General features: G+C 39.6%; 3 protein-coding genes and 1 pseudogene across 4 annotated transcripts; 2 read left to right on the forward strand and 2 right to left on the reverse strand.

The window, feature by feature from the left end:
- Positions 1 to 1,810: 1,810 nt before the first annotated feature.
- On the forward strand, positions 1,811 to 9,971 carry LOC126784294 (uncharacterized; annotated as a pseudogene).
- On the reverse strand, positions 9,859 to 18,636 carry LOC126784814 (phospholipase SGR2). 2 transcript variants are annotated; one of them, XM_050510324.1, is made up of 22 exons: positions 18,140 to 18,636; positions 17,962 to 18,062; positions 17,676 to 17,867; positions 17,360 to 17,512; positions 17,198 to 17,269; positions 16,966 to 17,118; positions 16,245 to 16,295; positions 15,301 to 15,471; positions 14,939 to 15,088; positions 14,726 to 14,791; positions 14,079 to 14,627; positions 13,888 to 13,966; positions 13,685 to 13,806; positions 13,416 to 13,488; positions 13,010 to 13,112; positions 12,396 to 12,489; positions 12,257 to 12,319; positions 11,937 to 11,985; positions 11,610 to 11,710; positions 10,957 to 11,003; positions 10,271 to 10,455; positions 9,859 to 10,188 (listed from the first exon to the last, which is right to left on the reverse strand). In XM_050510324.1, the coding sequence occupies exons 1-22, from the start codon at positions 18,345 to 18,347 to the stop codon at positions 10,184 to 10,186; spliced, it is 2,787 nt and encodes a 928-aa protein (XP_050366281.1). In that variant the 5' UTR covers positions 18,348 to 18,636; the 3' UTR covers positions 9,859 to 10,183. The 2 variants fall into 2 exon arrangements, with proteins under 2 accessions (XP_050366281.1, XP_050366280.1); XM_050510323.1 differs by having other exon boundaries at positions 9,859 to 10,455.
- Positions 18,637 to 19,791: 1,155 nt separating this feature from the next.
- On the forward strand, positions 19,792 to 25,415 carry LOC126784816 (uncharacterized). Its single transcript, XM_050510325.1, has 7 exons — positions 19,792 to 20,175; positions 20,392 to 20,813; positions 21,078 to 21,263; positions 21,374 to 21,475; positions 21,552 to 21,623; positions 21,726 to 21,842; positions 23,925 to 25,415. The coding sequence occupies exons 1-7, from the start codon at positions 19,938 to 19,940 to the stop codon at positions 25,176 to 25,178; spliced, it is 2,391 nt and encodes a 796-aa protein (XP_050366282.1). The 5' UTR covers positions 19,792 to 19,937; the 3' UTR covers positions 25,179 to 25,415.
- A 680-nt stretch (positions 25,416 to 26,095) lies between these two features.
- On the reverse strand, positions 26,096 to 26,709 carry LOC126784757 (EPIDERMAL PATTERNING FACTOR-like protein 2). Its single transcript, XM_050510254.1, has 3 exons — positions 26,598 to 26,709; positions 26,468 to 26,508; positions 26,096 to 26,380 (listed from the first exon to the last, which is right to left on the reverse strand). The coding sequence occupies exons 1-3, from the start codon at positions 26,707 to 26,709 to the stop codon at positions 26,096 to 26,098; spliced, it is 438 nt and encodes a 145-aa protein (XP_050366211.1).
- Positions 26,710 to 27,443: the final 734 nt, after the last annotated feature.

The raw sequence follows: 27,443 nt of genomic DNA on the forward strand, positions 1-27,443 counted from the left end.
GAAACCATTATAATAAAAGAAGTTGAGGAACTAAAACCTAAATATTGAGTAATAAATTTATCCGCCACAAATTTGGCTTCGTTATGAACATGTATAAAGTAAAATGGCGGAACTTAATGGGAAAAATCTGCTGTACGCGGTTGTATGCCATACATACAGCAAATCCTTCCCAAAACTTCACACACTTCCTCTCGTGCATCTCACGTTCCCCTCTCTTTTGTCTTTAAAACATTGCTGTATAACATATAGCAATGTACTGCAGATGAACCCTAATGGGAAAAATCTGCTGTACGCGGCTGTATGCCAACTTAATGGAGGACAGACGGGGCTGTGGCCCCCGCAGCAAATGAAAATAAATATTTTAATTATTATATAATTATGATATATTTGTGTATAAATGTTGAATTTAGTTTCAAAATTTGGTATTTTTTCGTCTTTTGAAAATTTTGGCACATTCGGAAATATATTTTAAGATCCATCACTGATAAAATAACAACAATAAAACCGATAAACAAACTAAGTAATATCTTATATCATAAATGTTAACACTAAATGAGTAGATGTGCTTCTAGTTAAGCGCACACTTTCACACAGTCAATTAACACTTTTAAATCACATTCAATGATAATTTTAGCGAACTGTAGAGGTACAAATCATAAGGTATTCACGTAAATTAGTGGCTTCAACTACAATGACAATAGCATTTTAGTACTCTTGGCATGAAGTATTGGACACGTACAATAATATGATTAACGAAATTTGAAGAAATAAATTAAATCGGAACTATTTAAATTTCTACACAAGATCTAATTAACAACTATGACGTATTCAAACATGGCTAGGGTAATGAAATAGATGATCCAATGACCAATGTTTTGGCAAACACTTGGAGAGTTGCTTGAAGTTTCACGTGGAATAATTGGCATGATTTCTAAGTCGCGATCAGTTCAGCTGGAAGTTGAGAAAATTAACTACGGGGTGGCTTTTGCATGTTGTTCACTAGGGTTCAAAATGGGCTCTACACATCAATGCAAGTTCGTACACTAAGAAGACTGATTCTTCACGTCAATTTTCTGGAACTGGTTGTTACTCCAATCAATTTTCTCATTTTCTGGGCAGGTTTCTCAGCCCGATCGATCGAAGAGTAGTTAATTGGCTGTACCTAGCTATATGCATGCACACATCCCTCTCAATCAAGTAATTAATGTCATGCAACCTAATTTCTCAACGTACCATGCGCTTAATAATTAAGTTTTGCACAATTAAACGGGACTCTAACCAAAGAGGGTTGTCGCTTAATTAATTCCTGCATTATTCTCGTTTAATTAGTTACAAATATTTGAAGATTAAGAGGAGAAACTATTACATAATTGTCGCATAATTAGTTACAAACAGGCCCGGCCTTGGGGCAGTGCAGGCCATGCGACCGCACGGGGCACAGAATCAAAAGGGGCACAACAGGTTTTTGTATATGTGCTTTTGTAGGCCGACTTCTAAACAAGAGAAAAAAAATTAATTGTTAACTTCAATCTCCTCTTCTTCTTCTTTTATTGTATCAATTATGAAAAATTTTCATTGTAGCAATAGTAAATGACGATTTATCTTCTCCACAATCAATTAAATACAATCTACTCTCTTCATAAATTGCTCACAATCTACCCAAATTTTTTCATCATCTCTCAATTTTAAACTCTCACCATCATTCAAATTGCTCAAATTTCTCCTAGTTTCGTATATGCAAGATGGATTCTCTCAATAGTTGGAGTTAAAAATTTGTTGTGTTTTTCTCCCTTTGAAAAATTGGGTAAGGATGCTTGATGTTGCTCACTTTGTTCTTGTTTCCGGCTTCGGGATTGAAGAGCAAGAGGTTTTCCCTTTTCCTTTGGCTTCATAACCTTCATTCATTATTCATTGTCTTGGTTATGTTCACAAGCCTAGCATTTTCAATATTGTTTATCAAACTTTTTGTTTTTTTTGCTCCAGTTAATTAAGCTTTGGACAAGACTTGCAATGACACCACCAAGCTTCATTCTTTCTTTTTATCAATTTTCAAAGGTTTTTTTTCTTATGTTACAAAATTTGCTGTGAATATATGATAGGAAAAAAATACTTTTATTTTTTAATGAAAGTTTTTTATGTAAAGGGCATTAAATGTCTAGGACCGGCCCTGGTTACAAATTTCCTCCCCGGTACTTCTAATTTGAAGCATTTTTACGAATCTTTTGGCACCATAGCCTTGCAGGACATATATATGGGAGATAATTCAATCGCAAGGTAAGTAATATTACAAGAACTCGGGAGTCATAATTCATACATAGCTTGACTCGCTAGACCTTGATCTTACGCGGTGACTGTTACTGATTAGATAGTCAACTCACAAGTCTTCCTTCCGTGATTAGAGAGGGTTGCCAAGACAAATGTGGCAACGTTAGCATTCCCTATCCGTTTGGAGAAGAGGGTTGTTACCATGATGAAAATTTCCTCATTACTTGTAACAACAGTTTTGACCCTCCAAAGCCATTTCTTCGAGTGAGTGACATTGAGGTCACGAACATATCCATTGATGGGAAGCTCTACATTACTCAAGACATAGCCATGGCTTATTTTACCGAGAAGGATGAGCCATCGGAAGGCTCCAACCCATATCTCTCTTTGAAAAAGTTCTACATCTCAGACACGGACAACAAATTCGTAGGCGTTGGTTGCGACACCTATGCCAAGATTATTGGCTTCAACGGTTCAAGCTATGGGTACACGCGTGGGTGCTTCTCAAATGCGAAACCACAAAGTTTGTGTCCAATTATTCATGCTCTGGTATAGGCTGTTGCCAAACAGCTATTGCTAAAGGAATGACTTCCTTCGACATCAACGTAAGTAGCTACGAGATCAGAATCAAGCGAATGTTTGGGAGTTCAATCCCTGCAGCTATGCTTTTCTTGTCCAAGAGGGTAAGTTCAACTTCAATTCTGACATATTGCACAATTTAAGGAATATCTCTCAGTTTCCGGTGGTTTTCGATTGGTCAATTGGAAATGAGACATGCAGGGATACAAGGAAAAATTCATGTAAGTGCAACAAAGGTTACAAGGGGAATCCATACCTAAATGGCTGCACTGATACCTAACTACCTATTTCACTTCTCAAAAACTTGAATTACAATAAGCTACTTGCCTAGTCGTTTGCTGGTTGGTTCATATCTGTAACTACTATATATATATATATATATATATATTACGTGCTTTGCAGATATTGATGAATGCAAGGATCCGGTGATTGCTAAGACGTGCAAACAAAGATGCATAAATACAAACGGGAGCTATATTGTGCTTGCCACAAAGGGTTCCATAACAATGGCACAGCAGGCTCGGTAGACTGTATCGCTGACCCAGCAAATGTTGTCCAAATTACAGTTGGTAAGTTGCAGTAGCACTCTCCTCCATTTGGCTACGAAAAACATCAGACATAGTAATGCATAGATGTGTCTGAAATTTAGGACTCGGTGTTGGCCTCATAACCTTGTTAATAGGCAGCTCCTGGTTGTACTTGGTCCACAAAAGATGGAAGCTTATGAAGCTCAGGGAGATGTTCTTCATCCAAAATGGAGGACACATGTTGAAGCAACAGCTTTCGGCCAATAACCAAAGGGATAAAATCTACAGCGAAGACCAGCTTAAGAAGGCTACCAACAATTTCAGTGAAGCCAGAATCGTTGGCAAAGGAGGTTTTGGTACAGTCTACAAAGGGATTACAGCAGATGAAAGAGAAAAGGAAACCGTGGTTGCAATCAAGAAGTGTAAGCTTGTGGATCGAAGCCAAATACAGCAATTCATAAATGAAGTCTCGTACTCTCCCAAATCAACCATAAAAATGTAGTAAAGCTCTTGGGTTGTTGTTTCGAAACAGAAGTCCCACTACTAGTTTATGAGTTTGTCACCAACGGTACGCTATACGACTACATCCACAACAAAAGCAAGACGTCTAACTTCGGTTGGGTCATTCGTTTAAGGATTGCTGCAGAAACTGCTGGAGTGCTATCACACTTGCACTCTGAAGCTACTATTCCCATCATTCACAGAGATGTCAAGTTCACAAACATACTCCTGGATGATAATCTTACAGCAAAGGTGTCTGATTTTGGTGCCTCGAGATTGGTTCCGTCAGATCAAGCTCAGCTATCCACAATGGTGCAAGGAACGATAGGGTATTTAGCATAGTTTTAAAAAGTGCGCCTGAGGCGAGCCTTAAGGCGTAAAAGGCGCAATGCGTAGGCTAAAAGGCCTTAGTCTTAGTTGCCTAGGCGTCGAGACGCAAAAGGCGCATACCAAGGCGCGTTTTGAGGTGCAAAAGGCGAAAACCTCAAAAAAATTATTATTTTTAGTTCAAGATTTTTTTTTTGAATAGACAATTTTTATATTTAAAAAACTATTTTTTTGGATGTGGTATTTTAGGTTTTGAGATTGAGACTTTAGAAAGACCACCTCTACCGATCCCCTCTACCAAACCTATGTTGGTGTTGGAGATGATGTTGTTGGAGGTGTCGGTGTTGGAGGTGATGGTGATGATGATTTAAATGGTGATATTCTAATTGATGACGATGACGATTTTGAAGCTTGAAGTTAGTCCAAACATTGTTCTTATTTTTTAATTTCAAGACTTGTTAATATTTTAATATATAAATTTATGTTATGCAAGGTGATTTGATTAATTGCATGGTTTTGATATGTATTTGTTACGAATGAATAACTATTTATCATGTCTATTTTGGTTACAAATCATGTTACATATAAGACTACATATAAGATTAATCAATGCACAAGTATACGAAATTATGAATTCATATATAAGGCTTACGCCTTGGTGAGACTCTTCCAAAAACGACTCGGCTATGCCTTAGCCTTTTAAAACATTGGTATTTAGACCCTGAGTACTTGCAAACAAGCCAGTTAACTGACAAGAGTGATGTCTATAGCTTTGGGTTGTTCTTGTGGAATTACTGACAGGAAAGAAGGCGCTTTCATTCGACAAGCCACAGGAGGAGAGAAATCTAGCCATGTATTTTCTCTCTGCGCTGATAGATGATCGCTTGCTACAAGTAATTGATGGTTGTATTGTGAATGAGGCAAACCGAGCAACTAAAGGAAGTTTCTTACCTTGCAAAGAGGTGTTTGAAAGTAAAAGGAGAAGAAAGGCCAACCATGAAGGAAGTGGCAATGGAGCTCGAGGGACTGAGAAGGATGGTAATGCATCATCCATGGGTTAATGATGATGAAACCAATGCATAGGAGAGTGAGCACTTGCTCAGTGAAATAGCAATGGAAACTTTTGGTCATGGAGAAGGTGGCGTTATAAGTTCTGGATATGACACCATGAGGAACCATATCCTATTACCAGTTGATGATCGAAGATGATTGTGCCGCTGGTGCTTGTATACTGGTCCATTTGATAATGTGCCTAGTCTCTGTGATTGCCTTGCTAGGCATATGCAACAGCTGTGAGATAATTGTGTTAGTTTTACTCAGCCTAGTAAGTCGGTATTAGGAACAAAGCACAGCTACAATGGGAAGTATACGTTCACCGTTCAGTCTAGAATAATTTACTTTTTATGGTCAATATGATCTGTGTAAAATTCCTAATTAACACCAGCTCTATGCAGAAATTCCGTTACAAATGTACATCCCTCTAAAACTTGTTGTTACCAATCAATTTTCTGGGCAGGTTCCTCAGCCCGATCGAAGACTAGTTAATTAGCTATACCTGAAATGCATGCACACATGACACATCCCTCTTAATCAGGTAATTAATGTCATGCAACCTAGTTTCGCAACGTACCATACGCTTGATAATTAAGTTGCACAATTAAACGGGACTCTAACTAAAGAGGGTTGTTGTTTAATTTGAGGCATTTTTTACGAATCTTTTGGCACCATAGCCTTGCAGGACATATATATGGGAGATAATTCAATCGCAAGGTAAGTGATATTACAAGAACTCGGGGGTCATAATTCATACATAGCTTGACTCGCTAGACCTTGATCTTACGCGTCCGGTGACTGTTACTGATTAGACAGTCAACTCACAAGTCTTCCTTCCCGAGTAAAAAGACTCAAACAAGTCTTCCTAACTCGCCCCAAGCTGCAATTTAAGAGGACCATAACTCTCTTACTAGCATTCCACAGCCAAATTCCTCATTCAATAACGAATCTATAGATTAGCTAGCCATGTCTATGAGCGGAGATAGAGTGCTTGAGCTGCTATTTGTGCTACTTGCAATAGAGAGGGTAAGTTCAACGTCACCTCTGACAAGCTGCTCGATTTAAGGAACGTCTCTCAGTTTCCGGTGGTTCTCGATCGATTGGTCAATTGGATATAAAGAGGGAATGCGCAACCCAATTTTATTTGTCTCACCCTAATGCTGAGTTAGCTGATCCATTCGGCAAGGTGAGGCTGCAAATCCCACATTTTTTTTTTCTGTTGAACAGACAAAATTATAGAGGTCCAAACCCAAGCCCACCCCACAACAAGAGTTCCAATTCCGGCCCTACTTTGAGCCGAATTCCATACACTAGTCACTGAAAGGTATGGCCACCCATCGCTCTGTTCAGAATCTGTAGATCAAGTATGATCAACATCGAAATTTCTGAATTATATGCTTGAAGGGTGTTATGTGTTTTTATTACAAACTAGTGACAGTATCGATCAGACAGAATGCCATGTCCTCGATCTTTATTATGACAATATTTGCAGTAAAATGGCAATACATGTAAAAATGATTGTGAGTACTAATTCTCAGCTGATTGGCGCATGAATCTCTTTGATAGGTCACAAAGTAGGACTGATTCAAATTCGAATTGGAATATTAGTCCATATGAAACTTTGCCTAAGGTTCAGATGGATGACTATTCAACCTTGCATTTGTTTATATCTTGTTTGATTAACCAACAAATTACAGATTAATTAGTACGTATCATTGATGTGATACCAGAACAACTTGTAGAAAAACATACAGCTCATGAATCATGACAAATCAACGTTCGGGTTATTGGCTTTGAAATTAGAAATGAATTTTGTGCTTCATTATTTTTGGTTGATATGGTCCATTAGTGACCAAGACTTGGATGAACTTGGAATTCTATGAGCGTCCTTTCAATAAACGTGTGATATGAGATATCTACAGTCTGCGATTCTACCTTCCGACTTATCAACGAAGAAGAAACCATAGTCAAACAGAAACATCATGCTTCTCCAACTTCTGTTAGGGTCAGTACTAGTAGCCATAGCAGCACAAGCACAAGCACAAGTAGCTGATCAAGATGTGAAGCCTGGTTGCCGAGCTACCTGCGGCAATATTAGCATACCATACCCTTTTGGTACGACAAAGGCTTGTTACCATGATGAACAGTTCCTTATATTTTGCAACACCACATATGATCCTCCGAAACCATTTCTAGGCACTGTTGAGGTCACAAACATTTCTGTTGATGGCAAATTGAATATCATGCAATTCATAGCTCACGACTGCTACGAATCATCCGGTGTGCGTACAAAGAAAAATTCTCCCTGGCTCCGCCTCTCCAAATTCAGTATCTCCTACACTGATAATGTGTTCATTGCAGTTGGATGTGACACTTATGCTGAGATCCGAGGCTACCAGGGCAAGATCAAGAAGTACACAGGCGGCTGCCTCTCAACATGTGAGAGCATTGACTATGTTACCAATTATTCTTGTTCCGGTATAGGATGCTGCCGGACATCAATTGCTAAAGGTGTAAACTATTTTGAAGTATATGTGAATAGTTACGAAAATCATACAGGTGTTTGGTATTTCAATCCATGCAGCTACGCTTTTGTTGTGGAAGAAAGCAAGTTCAACTTCACCTCAGCTATGCTCATGGATTTACAGGATGTTACAGTACTTCCAGCTGTGCTTGATTGGTCAATTGGAAATGAGACTTGCGAACAAGTACTTGAAGGCAGCGCCTGTCAAGGTAACAGCAGATGTGAAAATGTTGAAAGCGGATCGGGCTACCGATGCAAGTGCAAAGATGGTTATCAAGGGAATCCATACCTCTCTTACGGTTGTCAAGGTATCCATCGATCAACTTCTCTATTTGGTTTACCACAAAACTTTGCTGGTTAGAAATGAAACTATGCTTACAATACTAATGTTTTCATGTATTGTCATATAATGTGTACAGATATTGATGAATGTGAGTATCCAGAACTCAATAAATGTGCACAAAGATGTGTAAATACAGAGGGAAGTCATAACTGTCTTTGCCGCAAAGGTTACCATGGCAATGGTATAGCAGGGGAAGAAGGTTGCATTGCTAACAGAACATTAGTTGTTCAAATCACCGTTGGTGAGTAAAGCTATTAATTAAACCCTATTGTTGATGCTCTGTTTGGTAACATAAGATAGTTCAAATTTCATATAAAGTAAGGGGTGACACAAGAGATAGTTTATGTCTTGACATTTGTGAAAGCTATAGAGGTTGATGCTCAAGACTTTTGAAAATGCAGGAATCGCTGTCGGCCTCATTTCGTTCCTAATGTGTAGTTCTTGGTTGTATCTGGGCTACAGAAGATGGAAACTCATGAAGCTGAAGGAGAAGTTCTTCAGGCAAAATGGAGGACTAATGTTGCAACAACTTTCAGAACGACAAGGTGGTGCCAATAACCAAACTGCACAAATCTTTACGGCAGAAGAACTTGACAAGGCCACCAACAACTACCATGAGACTAGAATCGTCGGGAAGGGAGGCTACGGTACAGTGTACAAAGGAATTTTATCAGATGGAAGTGTAGTTGCAATCAAGAAATCCAAGGTAGTTGATCAAAGCCAGATAGAGCAATTCATTAATGAAGTACTGGTGCTTTCCCAAATCAATCACAGAAATGTGGTGAAGCTTTTAGGTTGTTGTTTCGAGACAGAAGTCCCCCTACTAGTTTATGAGTTTGTCACAAATGGTACGCTATTCGACTACATCCACAACAAAAGCAAGGCATCCAACTTTGCTTGGGAGACACGATTAAGGATAGCTGCTGAAGCTGCTGGAGTGCTATCATACTTGCACTCGGCAGCTTCTGTTCCTATCATCCACAGAGATGTCAAGTCCACTAACATACTTCTAGATGAAAGCCTTACAGCAAAAGTGGCTGATTTTGGTGCCTCCAGATTGGTACCATTGGATCAAGCTGAGTTATCGACAATGGTACAAGGCACGCTCGGGTACTTAGACCCTGAATACTTGCAAACAAGCCAGTTGACTGACAAGAGTGATGTCTATAGCTTCGGTGTTGTGCTTGTGGAGCTACTAACAGGAAAGAAGGCGGTTTCGTTCGACAGGCAAGAGGAGGTCAGAAATCTCGCCATGTTCTTTCTTTCAGCAGTGAAAGAAAACCGGTTGGTGCAAGTGCTGGATGAGTTTGTTGTGAATGGAGCAAGTGATGATCAGCTCAAGGAAGTTTCTAACCTTGCAAAGAGGTGCTTGACAGTTAAAGGAGAAGAGAGACCAACCATGATGGAAGTAGCAAGCGAGCTTGAGGGACTGAGAAGGACGGCAATGTATCATCCGTGGGTTAATAATGATGAATCTAATTCACAGGAGATTGAACACTTGCTTGGAGGCATATCACTGGAAACCTTTAGCCATGGAGGCGGTGGTGATACGAGTTCTGGGTACGACACAATGAGAAACCACATCATGTTACCAGTAAATGATGGGAGATAATCGTCTGATTGTTTTGATAAGCTAACGAGTAGCATCACACAAGAAGCAGAATAACGATGGGGAAGTGTTCATTGTTCAGTCTGAAATAATTCTCTTTATAATCCATGTATTTTCTGTGTACAATTCCTGGCTAAATAAGCCGACAACAGCTCCTCTGCTCGATTCAATTACAAAGTATGTACAACTCTCTAAAACTGATTTGGTTTAGCATGTTAGACGACATTATTCTTATGTACACAATCACAGGGGATTAGCCATATCATCAATATCTGCAAGGAACTATGAGTCTACATCACCATGCACCGCCCCCACCACCACCAACGCTCCCTAAGGAAGCTCGGGGAGGAAGCTACCACTGCCGCATACAATGAGTTGAGTTCTTATAAAAAAAAAAAAAGCTTTGGGCTGCATGCTCTTAACACTGTCATAGAAATGTCCCTACTGTAGTATCTTCACTCTGCAAAACATGCAAGGAAAGAGTTATGTTACAATGAGATGCTCAAAACGTTCTTAAGACTCAAAGAAAATTCTGGTCATACTTCTTTCAGAAAATGTCAGAGAAAGCTCCTCATCTATTGTCTCTGTTTGATCTGACCAGCCAGGTAAACCCATTTTATGTTTTGAGTCTTCCCTACTAGATCCCACGGGTAAGTTGTTGTCATCTATACCGCGATACAAGTGTTTCATTATGAAAAGGGCAGTATCGTAATCCCTCCAATAGTTCCTGCACATGAAGGGTTCACCTCAAATGATGAACATTTAAATATAACAGATGTGTTTTACAGTTTTATACACAATGTACTGGAGGTACCACATCAATATAAATTCATATTGCTTATTGAAGAAAGGGACACAGATAATATAGAAGACCCAACAGTTTTTAACAGTTCCACCGGTAATATTATTACCTCTTTCCTTATCTTATTGATGGAGTTCATTCTAATTCTCTAACCTAATAACATTCAAGAAAATAAAAACAGAAAGTGATTCTGAAAAGAACAAGTGCCTCAAGACCTCAACTTAGCAAAAAATTGATTGGCCGTGCGTGTGTGTGTGTATATATAAACAATTTCAATATGAGAGACATTTGACAAGGGTTTAATCGATGATTTCTGTGCTGGCGCAGAAGTATGACAGTTTGCATCAACCATGCAAACAAATTATGGAGAAAAAGGTAAGGATAGCAAGTCTGATTGTACAAGAATACAGTTGACTAGGTACTTACGTATGTGCTCCTATTGCAGAAATATATGGATGTTCAAATGTTTTGTCCTGCATTATCAACACAAACTTATTGAGAAATCAGAAAAAGTAGCTGCACCAGTTACAAACAAGAGATAAATATGCAAACAAGGCAACAATGCAAACAATGATACATACGTTACAAATAATTTAAAACAGAAAGAAGGATTTTCAATAGAATTCAAATTTCTAAAGGATTCAAATTAAATCACCACTCGCATCTTTTGTATGTCATGGGGTGAAGTAAATTTCTCACGGATTCAAACAAAGCAACTAAAGCATTCAAGTTCGTCACTTATGAATTTATAATTGATGGACCATGCAACAACACATGCTAGTCCAATCTCTTGTCAATGTCTCTCCTCCCCCTCCCCAAACCAATCTAAAACCTATTTGGATTCCCAACCTTTGTGAGGTGGGAAATCAATGGTTATTTTAGCATATAGGAAGAGAAGAGAAAAACATACAATTACAGCACTAGAAGCATATGGGAGAAAAAAGTTGCAGGGCATATTTCCAGAAAGATAACCATGAAAAATGAGATGTGGATGCACAAATGTATGTGTGTAAATTTGATGTGCCTGAGTGGCTGAATGCTTGAATGTTTCAAGAGTAAAAGGGTGCTGGGTTACGCACTTGAAGCACATGATCTATCCGTCCTCCTTCACTTCCAGTTATCCTTTCCATCATAAGAGTGCCATATGATCTCTCCTCTTGTTCTTCGGCATTTTCTTCTTCTGTAATTTAACCAAATATAAATAAACAAATACAAATGCAGTAATCTTCTGAAAGAATTTTGGATAAGAATAGCAGTACTACGTTTTAGTATTACTATTTTAGGGTATGAAGTTTAAGTTTTAACCCTGAACCCATTGTGTTGTTTCTTTTCTATAGTATGAAGAAATCCTTCGTTCTATATGTCACTGTCATTGACAAGCAGATGTAAAACAAAATATCTGTTACCTTCTAGAATATCCGTGTTTCTTGACTGGCAAACTGTCAGAACTTTAACCTGTACAAACAGAGTACAAGTGTAAGTCCCCTTAGAGTTGAAATAACTCTACAAATAATAAAACCAAAACACATGTAATTGAATAACTCAAGTTGCGTGCAACACAGAGTGAAATTTTGTTTTAATCATGGAATCTGGTCAAAAAATTGACAACCAATGGGGATGAGTATTTCTAAACTGGTAATTGCACAAAATCATTGTATTGACACAAGTCGGCAGTTGATGCTAAGAAGATAATAATAGCAATATTGAACAGTATAATGGAACCCACTTTTATGAAGTTTAGACGATCCATTATTGCTTGAGAATGAGCCGCTAAATCTTCAGTAAATTCCTGCACTTCAGGGTATGAGAGAGATAAAGAGAGAAAAGTCTTCCACAATTCTGTATATGATGATGAATTCCTCTACCTGAAATCCAATATGCAACCTCTTTCCACCTTTGTGGTAGGGTATAATAACAGGTCGCCTGCCAATGTATTCTTTACACACAAGTGGCTCTATTCTGTTTTTAAAATGAGGAAAAATTATCGCAACCTCTCCAGATTAGACAGATTGTATAAGAGAAAACGAGAAATAATAGAATTATCAAGAACCAAATGCAAATGTCTCAAAATAATAAGTAGAACTATTTGAAATGTCTAAATTAACCAGAAAGATGTCTGGATGTGATCTTTAGTTGTGCACGACTCCGCATTTAGCGGTTAAAAGTCTTATGTTTGACTTACATGTGAATTCCAATGCAAATGCTTCATTGCACCAAATATAATTAAAACTAAAGTCATAAGAATCTGAACAGAGATACAGGGTATTTTGAACAGGCATAATGGTCTAAGAATTTTATGATAGATTATGACACTCCAATTTCTGTTTCACGTCATTTAAGCTACCATGTCACTATATTCACCAACTAGTTGCCATTATGAGCCATATCCCAAAACAAAAATGATGTCTGCTAATGTGTTGGTGCAAATTAGATTTCATATTTGAAATTTTTGAATCAAGAGAACTAGACTGCAACAGACCTATATGCAACAGGATCAAAGGGGTGAAATATGTTGAACATTTGCCGACAAGCTGGCATCTCCTCACATATATTTTCCTCTTCCCAATAATCTTTCCCCTTGCCTGGAACAGAGAGGAATTAAAGCACATTAAATCTCTGATAGAGGTCTCAGAGGCAGAAAATATCTGAGCTACCAAATCTGGACAGCCATCAGCCTAGCACCATAATATAACAAGAAGGCTTACACGAGAACTCCTAATTAAAAGAATCAACACAAATCTCAGCACATATCTAGAATATTATCCCACTAAACAATAACTATATATTATAAGCATAGATGAGAATTAAACTATCCTACAGAGAAAGTTATCAAAAGGGCAAGAAACAGCAAGTAAAGCATATAAATACATCACACTGATCATTACCTATTCCAATACGTTTATTACGGAGGGCCAGGAAGACCCCAAGGGGTGATCCAACCCCAAAAAATGTATCAACCTGATATATGAAGAGTTTGACACAATGAGTAACAGAGTGCATAAAAAAATTATAGTTTCACTGTTTGCATTTTAAGACTGCCATCCAAATTATCTTAACTTTCAAAAGAATTATTCAAAACTCGGTTTCTTTGCACATGTTAATCTGGAGATACATGAGTATATAGTACAGAAATAAAATTTTCCTTTTCTTGCACCTTGAATTCAAGTTTCGTGTATTTGATATAAGGGGTATAACTCTGAGTTGAGCCCTCTTGCCCGGGAGGCAATTTCTCCAAGATTGATGTTTGTGGTGCAGAAGCAAGAATGTCTTCATTTCCTGTGCAGGTTATGCATATCATTGCACAAGAAGACATATCAAATGAAATAAATAATAGATAATACACATATCAGAGATTACCTTGATTCAATCCTGGACTACCAACTCTACCATCACAATTGGTTTCCAGTTCTGCTATTTTGGCTTTTAGAGAATCAATCTGGATCAGAAAAAGAATATATTGATAAAAAATACAAAAAACTACCGAGTATATCACCTATACATTCAACAAAAACGCCAGGCAGCCTGTATCATATCTTTATGCCTCTCACCTCCTCCCTCAGTGATTTGACTACTTCGTCTTTATTGCTCGTTTCTTCACATACTTCTTCAACCACTTTCTCTATGTGATCAACTGGGACTCCACATTCCATGCTAGTAGTTCCATCCGAGACATTCTGTTTAAACTTGTCACCATCTTCAGAAACAGATTCATGCACATAACTGTGACCCTGTGTTTGTTTCAAGTCCATACAACTTGCCTTGAACTCATTCAAATCTGATGTCTCATAACTCACAACATTAAATGCATCTTCAGCAACTCCCTCCTCATGCATTACTACAGTTGGTAGTGCATTCAGATTTCCTTCAACAAACGAACCCATGCCATCACTTTGATTATACACAGAAGCGACTACATCTCCCAAATTAGTAACAGAGTGATCAGTAAGTGATTGATTACTCATATCAGGAGAAGATATCTCATTTCTAGCATACTCTTTGTACATCCAATCCATTGGAAATGGGGAGGACAAATTCTCTTGATGGCAAAGGATATCATAAGAGAGGACACTTCCCAAAGAATGACCATATATGGAAACCTACATGGATGTAAGGACAACGAGAGATCACTAAACTTGATTCATACTATTACGGCCATCACTTGACTAAATATATTAGCTCTCTTTCAACCACATACCTTTCCATCATAATCTGGATTCCTTCTAAGAAACTTTAAATATAACCGATTTAATTGGTTGGACACCTGGTCAGGCAAAGACGCAAGAGTTGAGTGCAGTGCAAATGCCACCATTTATGTCCAAGAAGACATTCATAAGAAACTAGACTTACAATATCATCACAAGTGTATCAGGAAAATATACTGACAATCTAACAATCAAGTAGACCCTACCGCGTTGATGATGTCCTGACAATATATGGGGCTCATGTAGTATAACACATCATGAACAGTTGCACTCAGCATGACTCGCAAACCCTTCACACCATCTAAAGTACATTTTTCTACTGCAGTCTCACCACTAAGCTTCAAACCCCTTCTCCACTGAAATGCAAATAGCAGCAATTTAGAATATTATGTAGATTGTGTTTCACAGAAATGCAACAAGAGAGTATGTTGTCACTTAAATTATAATATTAAATTAACATGGATCACAAAACTCTCCTGTCTCATGCTTTTTGAGATAAAGGTTCAGTTATAGAATAGATATCATGTAGCTAGATGCATAATAGATATTAATGAAAGTAATAACTTACCTGGCATGGTATGAAAAGAACCCTTTGAGTATCACGTTGGTGTGAAGTAAGGTGTGTTTCAGCAAGACTTGCTGTTATATGGTGAAAGTTACGAACGTCATCAACCAGATTGGAGTTTTCCAATCTTTGGCCTATACCATGAACCATGAACACAAGATGTCGAACAGGAACCTAACCCAGAAATGTAATATTAAATGCTTTTACATGCGAACTGCAGCTGTTAATGTTATCACCAATAAACAAACAAATCATAATACAAGAGAGTATACTGTTACAACCAGATGATGTAAGAAACAGATAAACAACTCAAAAGACCGAAACAGACTCATGCCAGGCACTTTTATATCTTCTCTGAAAAAACTTTAAAGATTGGGTGAACAAGTTTAAGTTTTTGCGGCTTGTATAGCACAATCACCCTCAAATAGTAATATCACATGTTTGTGACCTGGAAACTGAATATCAAATTAAACTTCAGCTAATTATAATAATCTGATGCAGAAAAGGCAGGATGGTTCTAGAATTATGGGTCACATGAATTTCTATTTCAGGGATATCACATATGGTTGAAGTTGGCATTATATACATCGATTATAGAACTAGTCAATGGTATTCACAACAATTTGCAGCCTACGAACTTCACTATGACAAGATTTCCATACCACAACCACGCAGGCCGTGCAGTAAATAACAAAATGACACCCGTGGACTTGCAACTCAAGGTTGCCATTCACCCTGCTATGTGTTTCTAGTTACAGAATCAAGGTATCCATTCCGCAGGCTATTTGTTCACAACTATATATCTCTTAAGATCTGTGCAACTTCATTTGTAGGGAAAAAATGCATATATTATATAGAGATTCTACGAGGAAAGAATACTTTATACAGTTTATAGAAGGATCCAACAATCAGGTATAGATCTTTATTTAGAAGTGAAACAATCATACCTGTGAACAATAATCATCCATTTTCTCCTCCTTCTGCTGACGTAATTCATTCTATTGAAAAAAAAAACCCTGGTAAGCAAGGGGATAAGTTGCTTTGTACAGGATTTCTGATGTAGAAACTGATAACATTATCTTAGTGGAGATCAGGATACAACAAGACTGGTATGTCAACAAACAATGATCAACATATACTCTTGTGAAACTCCGGAGGTAATGGCACGTTCTTGACAATAATGACAGTAATCATGCACCACACAGGAGCTGAACATAGCTGCTTAATGAGACCCTATTCCAGATGCTTACACCTACCCATCAAGACTAAATGTATGTAAACTTGAAAACTGTCATGATGTCAACAGTAATAGTTTCCATTGTCCTTTTTCATTTCTCTTATTGGCATTATAGAAATAATGAAACTTACAAGTACACCAGATCTTGAACAGAATTTCTGACTTCTATTAGACACAAAATCATCAATTTCATATTAAAACTTCCAGTATAATCTAACTTATAGACACCAAGATATTAAAATGACAACAAAAGAAAAGCTCACACACAAATAAAAGTATATACGAGCACCAATAACAGATATGCATAAGTGGGATACTCAGACAAACTCTAAAGCATCTGCGAGTTGAATTGACTAAGGAAAAAAAAAAGAACCATCTTGTAGACAGAAATTTTTAGGCAGTATCACAACTTATGCCCTGAAACCACTAACCTGAGTGGGTTTTGGAGAGAGAAATGCAGAATATCCACGCCGAAGCTTGATTCCATTTCCACTGAAAGAAATAACATTAGAAAAACCAGAAGCATCTGCATTGAGCCAGGCCTCCCAGGTATTATCTTCACCGGTGAAAAGTGCATGCATTCCCTATAGGTGCATTGCAAACATGTGTTTAAGAATACAATAGTAACTTAGAGAAAATTGTACACAACATCAAAATTCTTACATAAATAGAGCCTTGCAAATCAACTCGAGCAGCAAAAAGTCCAGAGGGCTGGAAAGTTCTCCGGTGCCAAACCTGCATAGGAAGTCAGATTCATCTCTGGCGCCAAACCTGGAAAGGAGTACCAACTAGAAAATCAATGCAGCATGTCAACATGAGGCAAACCTGGCTACGATATGCAATCTCCAATTGTTCAGAAACATCTTCACGGAGTGGCAGCCAATCAACCCCTTTACGAGCAAACCAGTGGCCTCTCAACACACGCCGGTTTTCTCCATCCCAATAAACAGGGAAACAATGCCGCTTCACTAAATCTACCTGCAGCAATAATAATAATTCAACTCAAATGATCATCCCTAAACCACTTCGAGCTCAAATGCTTCACCTCTACATAATGCCATTTAAACGCTGGGACATTCAATAATACATTAGCTTGAACTTTCCACACAAGTCTAGCAAGAAAAGAAAAAAAAAGACATACTTCATGAAGCCCTCCCTTAACAGGAACACCAACTCTCTCTTCTTCCTCGTCACTCAACGGAACCGAATGAGCTCTCTCTAGTGAGGATTTGGCCGTCTCCTCCACCTTCTTACTGGAACCAGGCTGCTCTTTCGGACCTTCGCTACACTCTGCATACTCTCTCCACCAACAAGAAAGCAACTCTTCCTCCCTCTACATTGTTGCAAATCAAACCACCACATCAATCAAAACCAACTCCAACCATAACTTCAGCTTAAAAAAAAAATCATAACAAACTCAACCAAACCTGCAAAAACGAAGCCTCAATCGCCAAAGAGTCCCTCATGCCGAACCGAAAATACTCCCCCTTGCCGACTATCTCAGTCCTCGGAACTGAAGCAGCCATCTCTGCAAACCAAAAACAAGCCTCAATTGCGAAATTCAGCAACTAACAACCTGAAAGCTGACGTAAGCCCTAGCTTTACCGTTCTCGCCGAGAGGGACCTTGTTGAAGTACCACCGGACATCGCCGCCGTCGGAAGGGCTGAGAGTCTGAGCCAGATACTTCTGGTGGCCCTTGCACTGCTCAATCTCATCCTCCAATCTGCGGATATTCGACGGCGTGTTCTTCAGCAAATCCGGGAAAGACTGCTCGGCCGGCGGACGCCGCGGTGCTCCGGCATCCTCCGCCATGATCGAAACTCTGGAGGCGACCTCGGCGCTCAGAAACAGAAAGATAGGGGCGGCATTAGAGAACAGCAGGTGATCGGAGTGAGGGAGAAAGGGCCAGAGGAATTGAGGAGACTGCGGAGAAGCGAGGCGGAAGAGGAAGCTGGAGAAAGTGGAATGCAAAACCCAAATGCGTGAGGAGAGAGTGGAAATTTCATGACTGGGGTAGAAGAAGGGAAGCGAGAATCTTCTTCGGATGAATGACAGCGCTGAATGGCAGGTGGGTTACAACTGCTGCACATCGATTTGGCGGTTGCGTGCCATTTCCTTTTCCTCTCCATCATCATCTTCTATATTTTTCTGCTATTTTTTACTTCTAATTTGTCTGGTTCTTGCTTTTTTATCTATTCACAACATAAAAATGGAAGTACAAGCCTTAATATACAGCAGTTTGTAGATATGTAACGCAAACACGAACACGAACACGAGTGTCCGTATTTGACACGATTTGATACGTAAATACGGCATATATAAATTTTTTTTGACACGGATACGTAGTAGACACGTCAATTAAAATTATTTTAATATATATATATATATATTTATTAAAAAATTAATTTAAAAATTTAAAAGTATTTAGATGTATATATATTAAAGTGTGCATAAATATAACAAAAACTGAATCTGTTGAAATGATTGAGGTTTTGTTAGATCATTTGGATGACCAAGGTTCAAATCCCACCACAAGTATTCTTATTTTTTTATCATGAGTTTCTCTCCTTATATATATTAAAGTATGCATAAATATAACAAAAACTGAATCTGTTGGAATGGTTAAAGAGTTGTTGAGTGACTTGGGTGACCAAGGTTCGATTCTCACGCACTTTCATTTTTATTATGCTTGTCCGGGCCGTGTCCAAATTGAGCGAGCGTGTCCGACATACGGACCCTTGTCCGCGTGTCGGTGCTTCCTAGGTTTGTAGTGTCACATTTCACAGCGCGTTACATTTCACAACACGCTATGTACATTTACTCTGCCCATCTCTTGGTGTGTCGTCAAATTAAAAAGAGTTACTTTAGAATACACATTGAAAACATAGCTGTTAAGTGAGCTAGTCATTCGCTCATTAGCTGGCTTTTTTATTTTGTACTTCGTGAACCGACTTGTTTTATAAAGTCATCAGATCTGTATGGAGTGTATTCTCTACGTTTATATGGGTATGGAAATGTCACTGAGACCACCTAAATCTTCGGATATGCTCATATGCTAAAAGGAAATTCATTATTCACGCTTATAAATTAAACACCATAAAACACCGAACTATACAGGCCTCGCAATTGGCTAGCCCATATTATACATAAGGCCCAAGAAACTGCTAACCCTAAACTTGAAGGGTGGGCCTACTTAACTTCGGCCTTAAACCATGGGACGCTCACACGCAGAGGGCACAGCCACAGTGGTATCTCTTCCTGATATATCAAGTTATCAACTCCCTTCTCCCTCCATCCATCCACCTCTCAAATACGACGCTCACATTTATTGAAGAAAACCCTAGATTCCTCACCTCACTGACTTCATCCAACTCTCTCCCCCCACTCTAGATTCCGATCCGTATGGCGGAGGAGGAGGTTCTTGTGGTCGCCGCCAGCCCGAAGCCGTCGGATCACAAACGCAAGCTCGACGAATTGGAGACCGAACAAGAATTGGTCCTCGAAGCGCCGCCTAAATCCTCCGGCGAGATTCAGGTCTCGAATGCCGAGCCCGATGCGGCTAATGAAGTTGAGGTGTCGCAGCCGTCCGATGAATCTGACGCCAAACGGCCCCGTCTTGATGACAGCTCCGACGATTTAGGTACTCTTTCTACCTCTCGATTTAGGTACTCTTCATTTTTAGCTCCACTGCATCTTTCTCTAGTGTTTAAGGCTTTATGCTACTTGTAGCTTATTCGTTTCTATTTCTTTGATTTCTTTTTGTTTCTATTGCAATATTTTGCTTGATTATCTGCATTTTGAGCTCAGGAATTTGATTAGAGTTCATTAGAATTTGGTTTGAATTTGATGATGACAGCGAGGGCGAATGGGCACCAGGAGAAGTTTGATGAGCCTCCAAAGGAGAATGACGAGGAAGATCACGTAGTGGTGATCGAAACGGGGAGTTTTGTTACTTCTCAGCCTGAATGTGTGGACCCCACGCAAACAGCAGTCGACGATCAACGCGATGACACTAATGGTGAGACGAGTGACATTCAAAAGCTTTCTGTTGAGGATGCTGAAGAGGAGCCTCCACCGTACACCGGAGAGCAAGGGGACGCCGTGGAACAAGAGAAGACCACAGAGGCTCTCCCTAAGGAACAAGAGAAAACGGAAGCTTTCCCTGGGGAACAAGAGCAAGGTGGGCAACAAGATCAAGGGGATGCTTTCTCTGCCGAACAGGACCAGTTTTCTGAGCATGAGGCTGTCACGCGCAGAATGGAGGTTCCTAATAATAAGGTCTGCTGTATATGCCTATATTATTTTGTGCTAATGAATTATGTATTGAGAATATTCTGTACAATCATGATGTACTGCAACCGCATTACCTACAATGTCATTTAAATTAGGAACCAAAAAGTCAAAATTCTGACACTGTCGTTGCGTTCTCTGCATTCCTGCAACACTCGAGACCTAGCTTTACCTACTGTGGAATTCCACAGTAGAATTAACTTGAAAAGGATCCATATTCCGTGGAATTCTGATAAATGCAGTAAATTGCAGGTTGGGGTTCTGATTGGTAAGGCTGGAGATACTATTCGGTACTTGCAATACAATTCTAAAGCAAAAATTCAAATCACAAGGGATGCTGAAGCAGATCCATATGCACCTACAAGGCCTGTAGAGATAACAGGAAGTTTGGAAAGTATCAGCAAAGCTGAAAAGCTTATAAATGCTGTAATTGCAGAGGTTTGGTGCTGTCTCTGAATTTAATTTTTTGTACTTTTATTCTTACAAGCATTCACATTTGGATATCTATATCTTCATATAATGCTGAATTCAATGTACGTGTTTGGTAGGCGGATGCAGGGGGTTCTCCTTCTCTGGTGGCTAGGGGCGTTGCTACTGCACAGGCAGTTGAAGCAGCAGAACAAGTTCAGATACAAGTACCAAATGATAAGGTAACTTCTATTAGTGACATTTTGGTGGCTTTCCTTTCAATAATGCAGTATGTAAGGCATTTCATTTGTTTGCCAGGTTGGTTTGATTATAGGCAGAATGGGGGACACCATTAAAGGCCTGCAGGCCAGAACAGGGGCCCGTATTCAGGTAGTTCAGTTTGTGTGTCTTGCCGTGTTTTGATGCATGGAAGAATCATTGCTTATTGTTGGCATCCCGACCTTACGGACCTATTTTTACTTGTTAATTTAGTTGATACCTCAACATCCTCCAAAGGGTGATGAATCCAAAGAAAGGACAGTGCGAGTAACTGGTGATAAGAAGCAAATTGACATGGCCAGGGAATTGATAAAGGAAGTTATGAATCAGGTTAGTTCGTGGCCTGGTGGTCATTTCTTTAAAATTGTAACTCGATTAGTGTTTAATTTCTATTTCTATTTTGTGCTGTTGTGGTGGTTATTTTTATATTTTATGGAAGTGATGTGGAACTTTCGTTGTGGGCCGATATTGTGGTTATTAGAACTATTGTTGGTGTTGGTGTAGTGTTTTGAGTTCTGGTGCCTTGTTCCTCATCCTGATCTTGTACTCTGTCTAGCACCTTCCTTCCTATACAACAAATGGTTAATTCATCTGTAAACTTGAGATTCGTGTTTGGGGGGGGGGGGGGACAACTAGAAGTCTTGCGGGAGTATGGCTGCCTGCTCTTTACCATAAGGCCATTATATGGATGCTCTTTAATCATGGATCATAGAATGGAGGATTAGGATATGTGAATAATATAAATATGATTGCTGTTGTAAGCTGTGCTAGAAAGCTCATTTACTCTTTTGTCTCTTGTGTAGCAATGAATCTGAGGTATTGAGATGTCTTAGTTGCCATAAGTTATGGTTAGTAAATAGGTATAATCATGATCATCTAGTTCATTGTATATATGCCCTGTGCAATATCTAAGTAACAATGTCAGAAGATTGGTTAAGTTATACTTTGGCAAGAATCGTTTATGGTTATCGAATGGTTAGAGCTGTCAAATCAACAATATTTGCATGCATGTGTCACCTTTCCATGGCAATGAGAGCCTGAACCTGTGATCCTAAGATTTTGCAATATTCATGAATGATCTATGCCAAGGTCACGTAAAAATGCTGTTAGGAAGATCATGTATTGAATCAAAGATGCCGGTTGCCTTGATTTTTTTGTCTTGAAGTGCCGATTTCGAGTTGGTTGGCTTTAAAAATGCAGATTGGCTATTGCCTTGTCCATGGGGTCAGCATGGCTTAGACAACAACTATTCATTCTCATCCACTGAAGAGAGGTATCAGGCTTATAACTCGCAATTGCAGGATGTTTATAGTTGGTAAGATTGCTCTGAGACCTGAAATGAAAATCATAATTTAGTAAGACTTTTGCATTGGCCTTAGTGCTCATAAGTACCTCCTCCCTTGTACTATGCATTGGACGCCCATGGAAGATATAGCTGGTGATTTGTTTTGATCTTTGCTTCTGTAATCAAAGTATATGGAAACATATGACCTGGTATGCATGCTCTAGCGTCAATCGAAAGTTAGAATAGATTCCAAGTATGATGGACCCCAATACATGTGTTGATAAGATGCCGAAAAATATTGCATGTATACATCAATTAGAGCTGAGATAGTTAGAAAGAGTATTGAGTGAACCATGTTCCCTTCCATCCATTGCTAAATTGGGGGTCTTATTAGTTGTTCTCTCTATATCCTGACTTGTCAACTGTGATTAATAATATCTCTTGAATCCTTTGAGTCCTAGAATTGTTGTCACTAAAATTTGAATAATTAGTTATGGCCAATATGACTAGGAAATACTAGACAAATAAAGATTAATCTTACTCTCGAATACTAGTGACAGTAATTAACAATTACATTGCATTGAAATGTAGTTCCAGTACTACTGGTTCCTGATCTAGGGCATTATTTGATAACGTTGCTGGAGGCTGCCAAAGGGTTGCAAATGGTTCAAACTTACAAAGATATTTCCTAAATCATCTGGATATATCTCTCAAATAAATATGTTTTATTTGTACTTGGCTAATGAGAGAGGGACTGGTGTGTCAAATACTTTATTCTTTGTTGAGTTTACAGTTAAATTCTTTGGTAGCCCACAGCTTGCCATCTTATATTTGTATCACTTTTCCTTCTGATATATTCTATATGTGAGATGTCAGTTATATGCTGTTTTGGGGCCTTTTTCTTAGATAATTTTGTGTCATGGTTATAAATTTAATTTCTCAATTGTTCTCCCGATTGCTTTAATGAGTTTATCTCCCTCAATTATTAGATTCCCCGGAGAACTCAAATTTTAAAAACAGGAGATGTCGTTAAAGACAATTTCGACATTCATTTTTTCTCAATTTATTATTTGGAATAATTTATTTCCCTGTATTGATGATTTCTTTGTGCGCTTTTCTTTTAATAGACTGTGAGGCCATTTGGTGGTTTTAACCATCAGACTTATCGGTCCCATGGACCAGGTGGTCCCCAATGGGGTCCAGTAGGTGCTCGTCCATCCCAGCACTCTTCATATGACTATCAGCAACGGCGACCATATCAGAGTCGTAATACTCAGTACCCTCCTACATATGGGAATCATCCTCAACATATGGGTCCTAGAAGTGGCTTTGGTTCTGGGTGGGAGCAAAGGCCACCTCCAAATATGCAGGGGATGCCTCCACATGGTGGTGGTTATGATTACTATGGCGGACACGGAGCAGAAGGTCTGGCGCAACATTCTGCTCATGGCCCTTCTTATGCTCCTGGCCCTTCTCCCAACCCTACAATGGGTGGACCTCCTTCCCAACCTAACTATTATGGACAGCCACATGGTTCAGACTACAGGCATCCGGCTCCTTATTCTCATTCTGCACCTCCTCAGCATGGCTATGGACATGGATACGAAGAACCAAAATATGATAATCATGCTCCAACACAGCAGCCCTATGGCGGACATGGAGCTTCTCAGCCGTATCCACAAACTGGAGCTCAGTCAGGTTATGGTCCACCGCAGCATTTTGGTAAGCCACCAGCATATACCATGCCATCTCAGGGACCACCTCCCCAGCCTTATGTTGCCCCCATGGCTAGCCAACCAGGAGAACAAGTTTATCAGAACCCAGCTCAGCCATATGGTCAGAATGCCCCTGCTCAACAGCCATATCCATATGCATCCACTGCACCTGCTCAACAGACGTATGCTCCACCATATGGTTCTGCCCCGTCTACTGATGGATACAATCAGCCACCAACTGCTTCAAGCACAGGTTATCCACAGCAAGGCGGGCAGCCTGCTAGTTATGGTCAGCCTGCATCTGGCTATGCACAAGCAGCTCCTGCAGCAGGGTATGCACAATATCCAACGGCTCAACAAGGTTACCCTGAGCAGGCTGCCTCATACACTGGCGGTTATGGGTACCAAGGGTCTCAAGATCCTGCCTATGGAGGTGTCTCTGCACCTGCCTATGGTGCGGCTCCAGTTGCACAACAGGGCTACGCTCAACCAGCACCTGCAGCAGCTGTGGTGCAGCCGGGCTACACCCAGCCAGCACCAGCAACAACTCAACAGAGTTACGATCAGTCGGTCCCGCAGTCAGGTGCTTATGGGAAAACAGTGTCACCTCAGCCTGCTGGCTACGCTCAGTACGACTCGAGCCAAATGTATGCTGCACCTCGTTGAGTGATACTAATGTAGTTTTGAGAGCTTCATGTTGCGGCTTATGCGCCATGTTCATCTTTTAATTCTATTAGTTATTAGCTAGTTAGGCCTCCGTGACTGGATCACTCATGGAACTTTGCCGTTGCTGCTTTGATTCATGTAATGTAGTGTTAATGCCTTGATAAAATTCTGAAACTTGACCATGAGTTACTGATGAATTCTTCTCTTAACATTTCAATTTGTTCGTCCTTCCCTTTAGCTTTTTTTTTTTTTACCTTGGTTCTGAAAAACAGCCGCATCTATTTCATGAGCTGAAGAGTTGTATTTATTTACAATGGAGGCTGATCAGAATTTAATGACATCAGGGGTGTAAACTGTAAAGACGAAACTAAGAAAAGCACACGATGATGAGATCACATACGTCTAAATGTTTATCAAATCGAGGCGTCCAAACATGGCAGAGGGTTTCAGCTTTCTGTGTATTGTGTAATAGATATCTTGTGGGATACGCAACAGTCTTGGGTCCGATTCTGACACACATTTTTGAGGCACCTCACCCTCTTCTCCTAACTCATTTATTATCTCACTCCATGTCCTCACCCTCTCATCACTACTCACATAGTCACATTCTTATACATTGTTACATCAAACTTGATACATCCTCACATAAATCTTCATACCCTCTCATCACTACTCACATAGTCCGACCTTAATGCTGATATTCCATTTCCGAAATGAAAAATGTTCTCTTATTTTCTCTTTTTACATGATTTGAGTGTATGTAGCAAGTGACTTGGGACAACAGTAAGGTCGTTATAAATGGTACAAAAACCACATTCTGACACTTCAAAATCATACACAGAGAAGCAGAGTGTACAAATATATTTCCTTCCGATTCATACAGTTATTTAAATCAAAAAAGCAATCAACACACTAAATCATGGATTGAAGAACAAATCTCCACACTTGCATTTCCAGCTGATGGGTTTATAATTCGACAAGTCGTCACCTCCTCTGGAATAAGCCGTCCTCTTGGGGCTTGTTTCACTAGTAGAAGCAGCAGGGCTGCTACTTCGTTTTTGGGGTGCCACCGGGACCTGCACCGCCACACAATGCCCACAACTACCGCAACGCCGCCGGCATTGCGGCGGCCTTGACCCTATTTGACGAGCGTCGAACCTTTCCCCTCTGCCTGTATCTTCTTCATTCAAAACAGGCTCTCCCTGAGAAATTGTGACTCTAACTATCAGATTTTATAGAAGAAAAACTTCAGAAGGAAAGAGTTGGTTGTTAAGGATGTGAACTCTTACTGTGGCAACGTCAGGTAGCTTGGTTGGGATTGGTCTAGTAGCTGCAATATATATGGAAGAGCCGTGTTAATGTATTGATTCCAGAATCTGAAATTTGGATAATGAGGTGGGAATATGGGATACAACTTACCTTGTGCTATGAAACTGAAATGATCACTGAAGCTTGAAAGTAAAACCAGTAGGATGGGAATGATTACATGTCTATTTCTGTGCCAACAAACCCAGTTTTGAGAGCTGCCCATTTTTCAGAAGAGGATGGCTGATTGAGGGACTTGGAATTCAGGAGCAGAGCCGCAAAAACACAGCAGTTTATGAGCAAGACAAGTAGGAGAGACAGAGAGAGAGGTAATATACAAACAGAGGATACACTTAGAGAGAGAAATAGAAGCTGGAAATAGAGAGAAAGAGGTGAATGGTGGCAGTGACAGCTGCTAGAGGAATGTAAAAACTTTGCTGAAAAGCGATGGAAGAGAGGTTTTCAGAAATTGAATGCCACCACCTCCAAGGTCCTCCATGATGCAAAAAAATACGAAGGCTCTGTTTTTGCTCTGTGTCGATCAGTTTTCACTTTCACCTCGCCAAGTACTCTGTTATATATAGTGAACGATCTTATGGAATATCAATTCGACGTGGATGTAAACAGGCTACATTACAAAACGGTGAGAGCTCAGAGACGAATGCCAGAGGGACCTCATCAAGCTCTCGATTTCTGAGCCCCTCCCGAAAACCAGGTTTGTACAATCAATTATCAAAAATCTGGTGCAAAAGAGATGATCTTTGCTTTTTGGGAAAGGAGAGCATTGACAGCGCAACTCCGATACCGACTAGCTTCTTGGGAGGTCGTTTTCATTCACTGTGGATATGAAAATCGTTTCTCTTGGATTTGGATATGGTGTTGGTTTTGGTTTCTTTCTTCAATGGCTGGCTTTGTGTTTCTGGAAATCTGTGCTAAGCTAAGCTTGCTCTTCCATTTTCA

This window comes from Argentina anserina, chromosome 2 (assembly GCF_933775445.1).
Source record: "Argentina anserina chromosome 2, drPotAnse1.1, whole genome shotgun sequence".
NCBI classification, from domain to species: domain Eukaryota; kingdom Viridiplantae; phylum Streptophyta; class Magnoliopsida; order Rosales; family Rosaceae; genus Argentina; species Argentina anserina.

Coding starts and splice junctions, on each gene's coding strand:
- LOC126784814 (XM_050510323.1), bottom strand. CDS start 18,347: ATGGCGGAGGATGCCGGAGCACCGCGGCGTCCGCCGGCCGAGCAGTCT. Junction 17,513..17,675: donor TTAAGGGAGGGCTTCATGAA/GTATGTCTTTTT, acceptor TTATTGCTGCAG/GTAGATTTAGTGAAGCGGCA. Junction 14,628..14,725: donor ATCCAGATTATGATGGAAAG/GTATGTGGTTGA, acceptor ACATCCATGTAG/GTTTCCATATATGGTCATTC.
- LOC126784757 (XM_050510254.1), bottom strand. CDS start 26,709: ATGGGCAGCTCTCAAAACTGGGTTTGTTGGCACAGAAATAGACATGTA. Junction 26,509..26,597: donor TTTCAGTTTCATAGCACAAG/GTAAGTTGTATC, acceptor TATATATTGCAG/CTACTAGACCAATCCCAACC. Junction 26,381..26,467: donor AGCTACCTGACGTTGCCACA/GTAAGAGTTCAC, acceptor ACAATTTCTCAG/GGAGAGCCTGTTTTGAATGA.
- LOC126784816 (XM_050510325.1), top strand. CDS start 19,938: ATGGCGGAGGAGGAGGTTCTTGTGGTCGCCGCCAGCCCGAAGCCGTCG. Junction 20,814..21,077: donor TGGAGGTTCCTAATAATAAG/GTCTGCTGTATA, acceptor AGTAAATTGCAG/GTTGGGGTTCTGATTGGTAA. Junction 21,624..21,725: donor GAACAGGGGCCCGTATTCAG/GTAGTTCAGTTT, acceptor TTGTTAATTTAG/TTGATACCTCAACATCCTCC.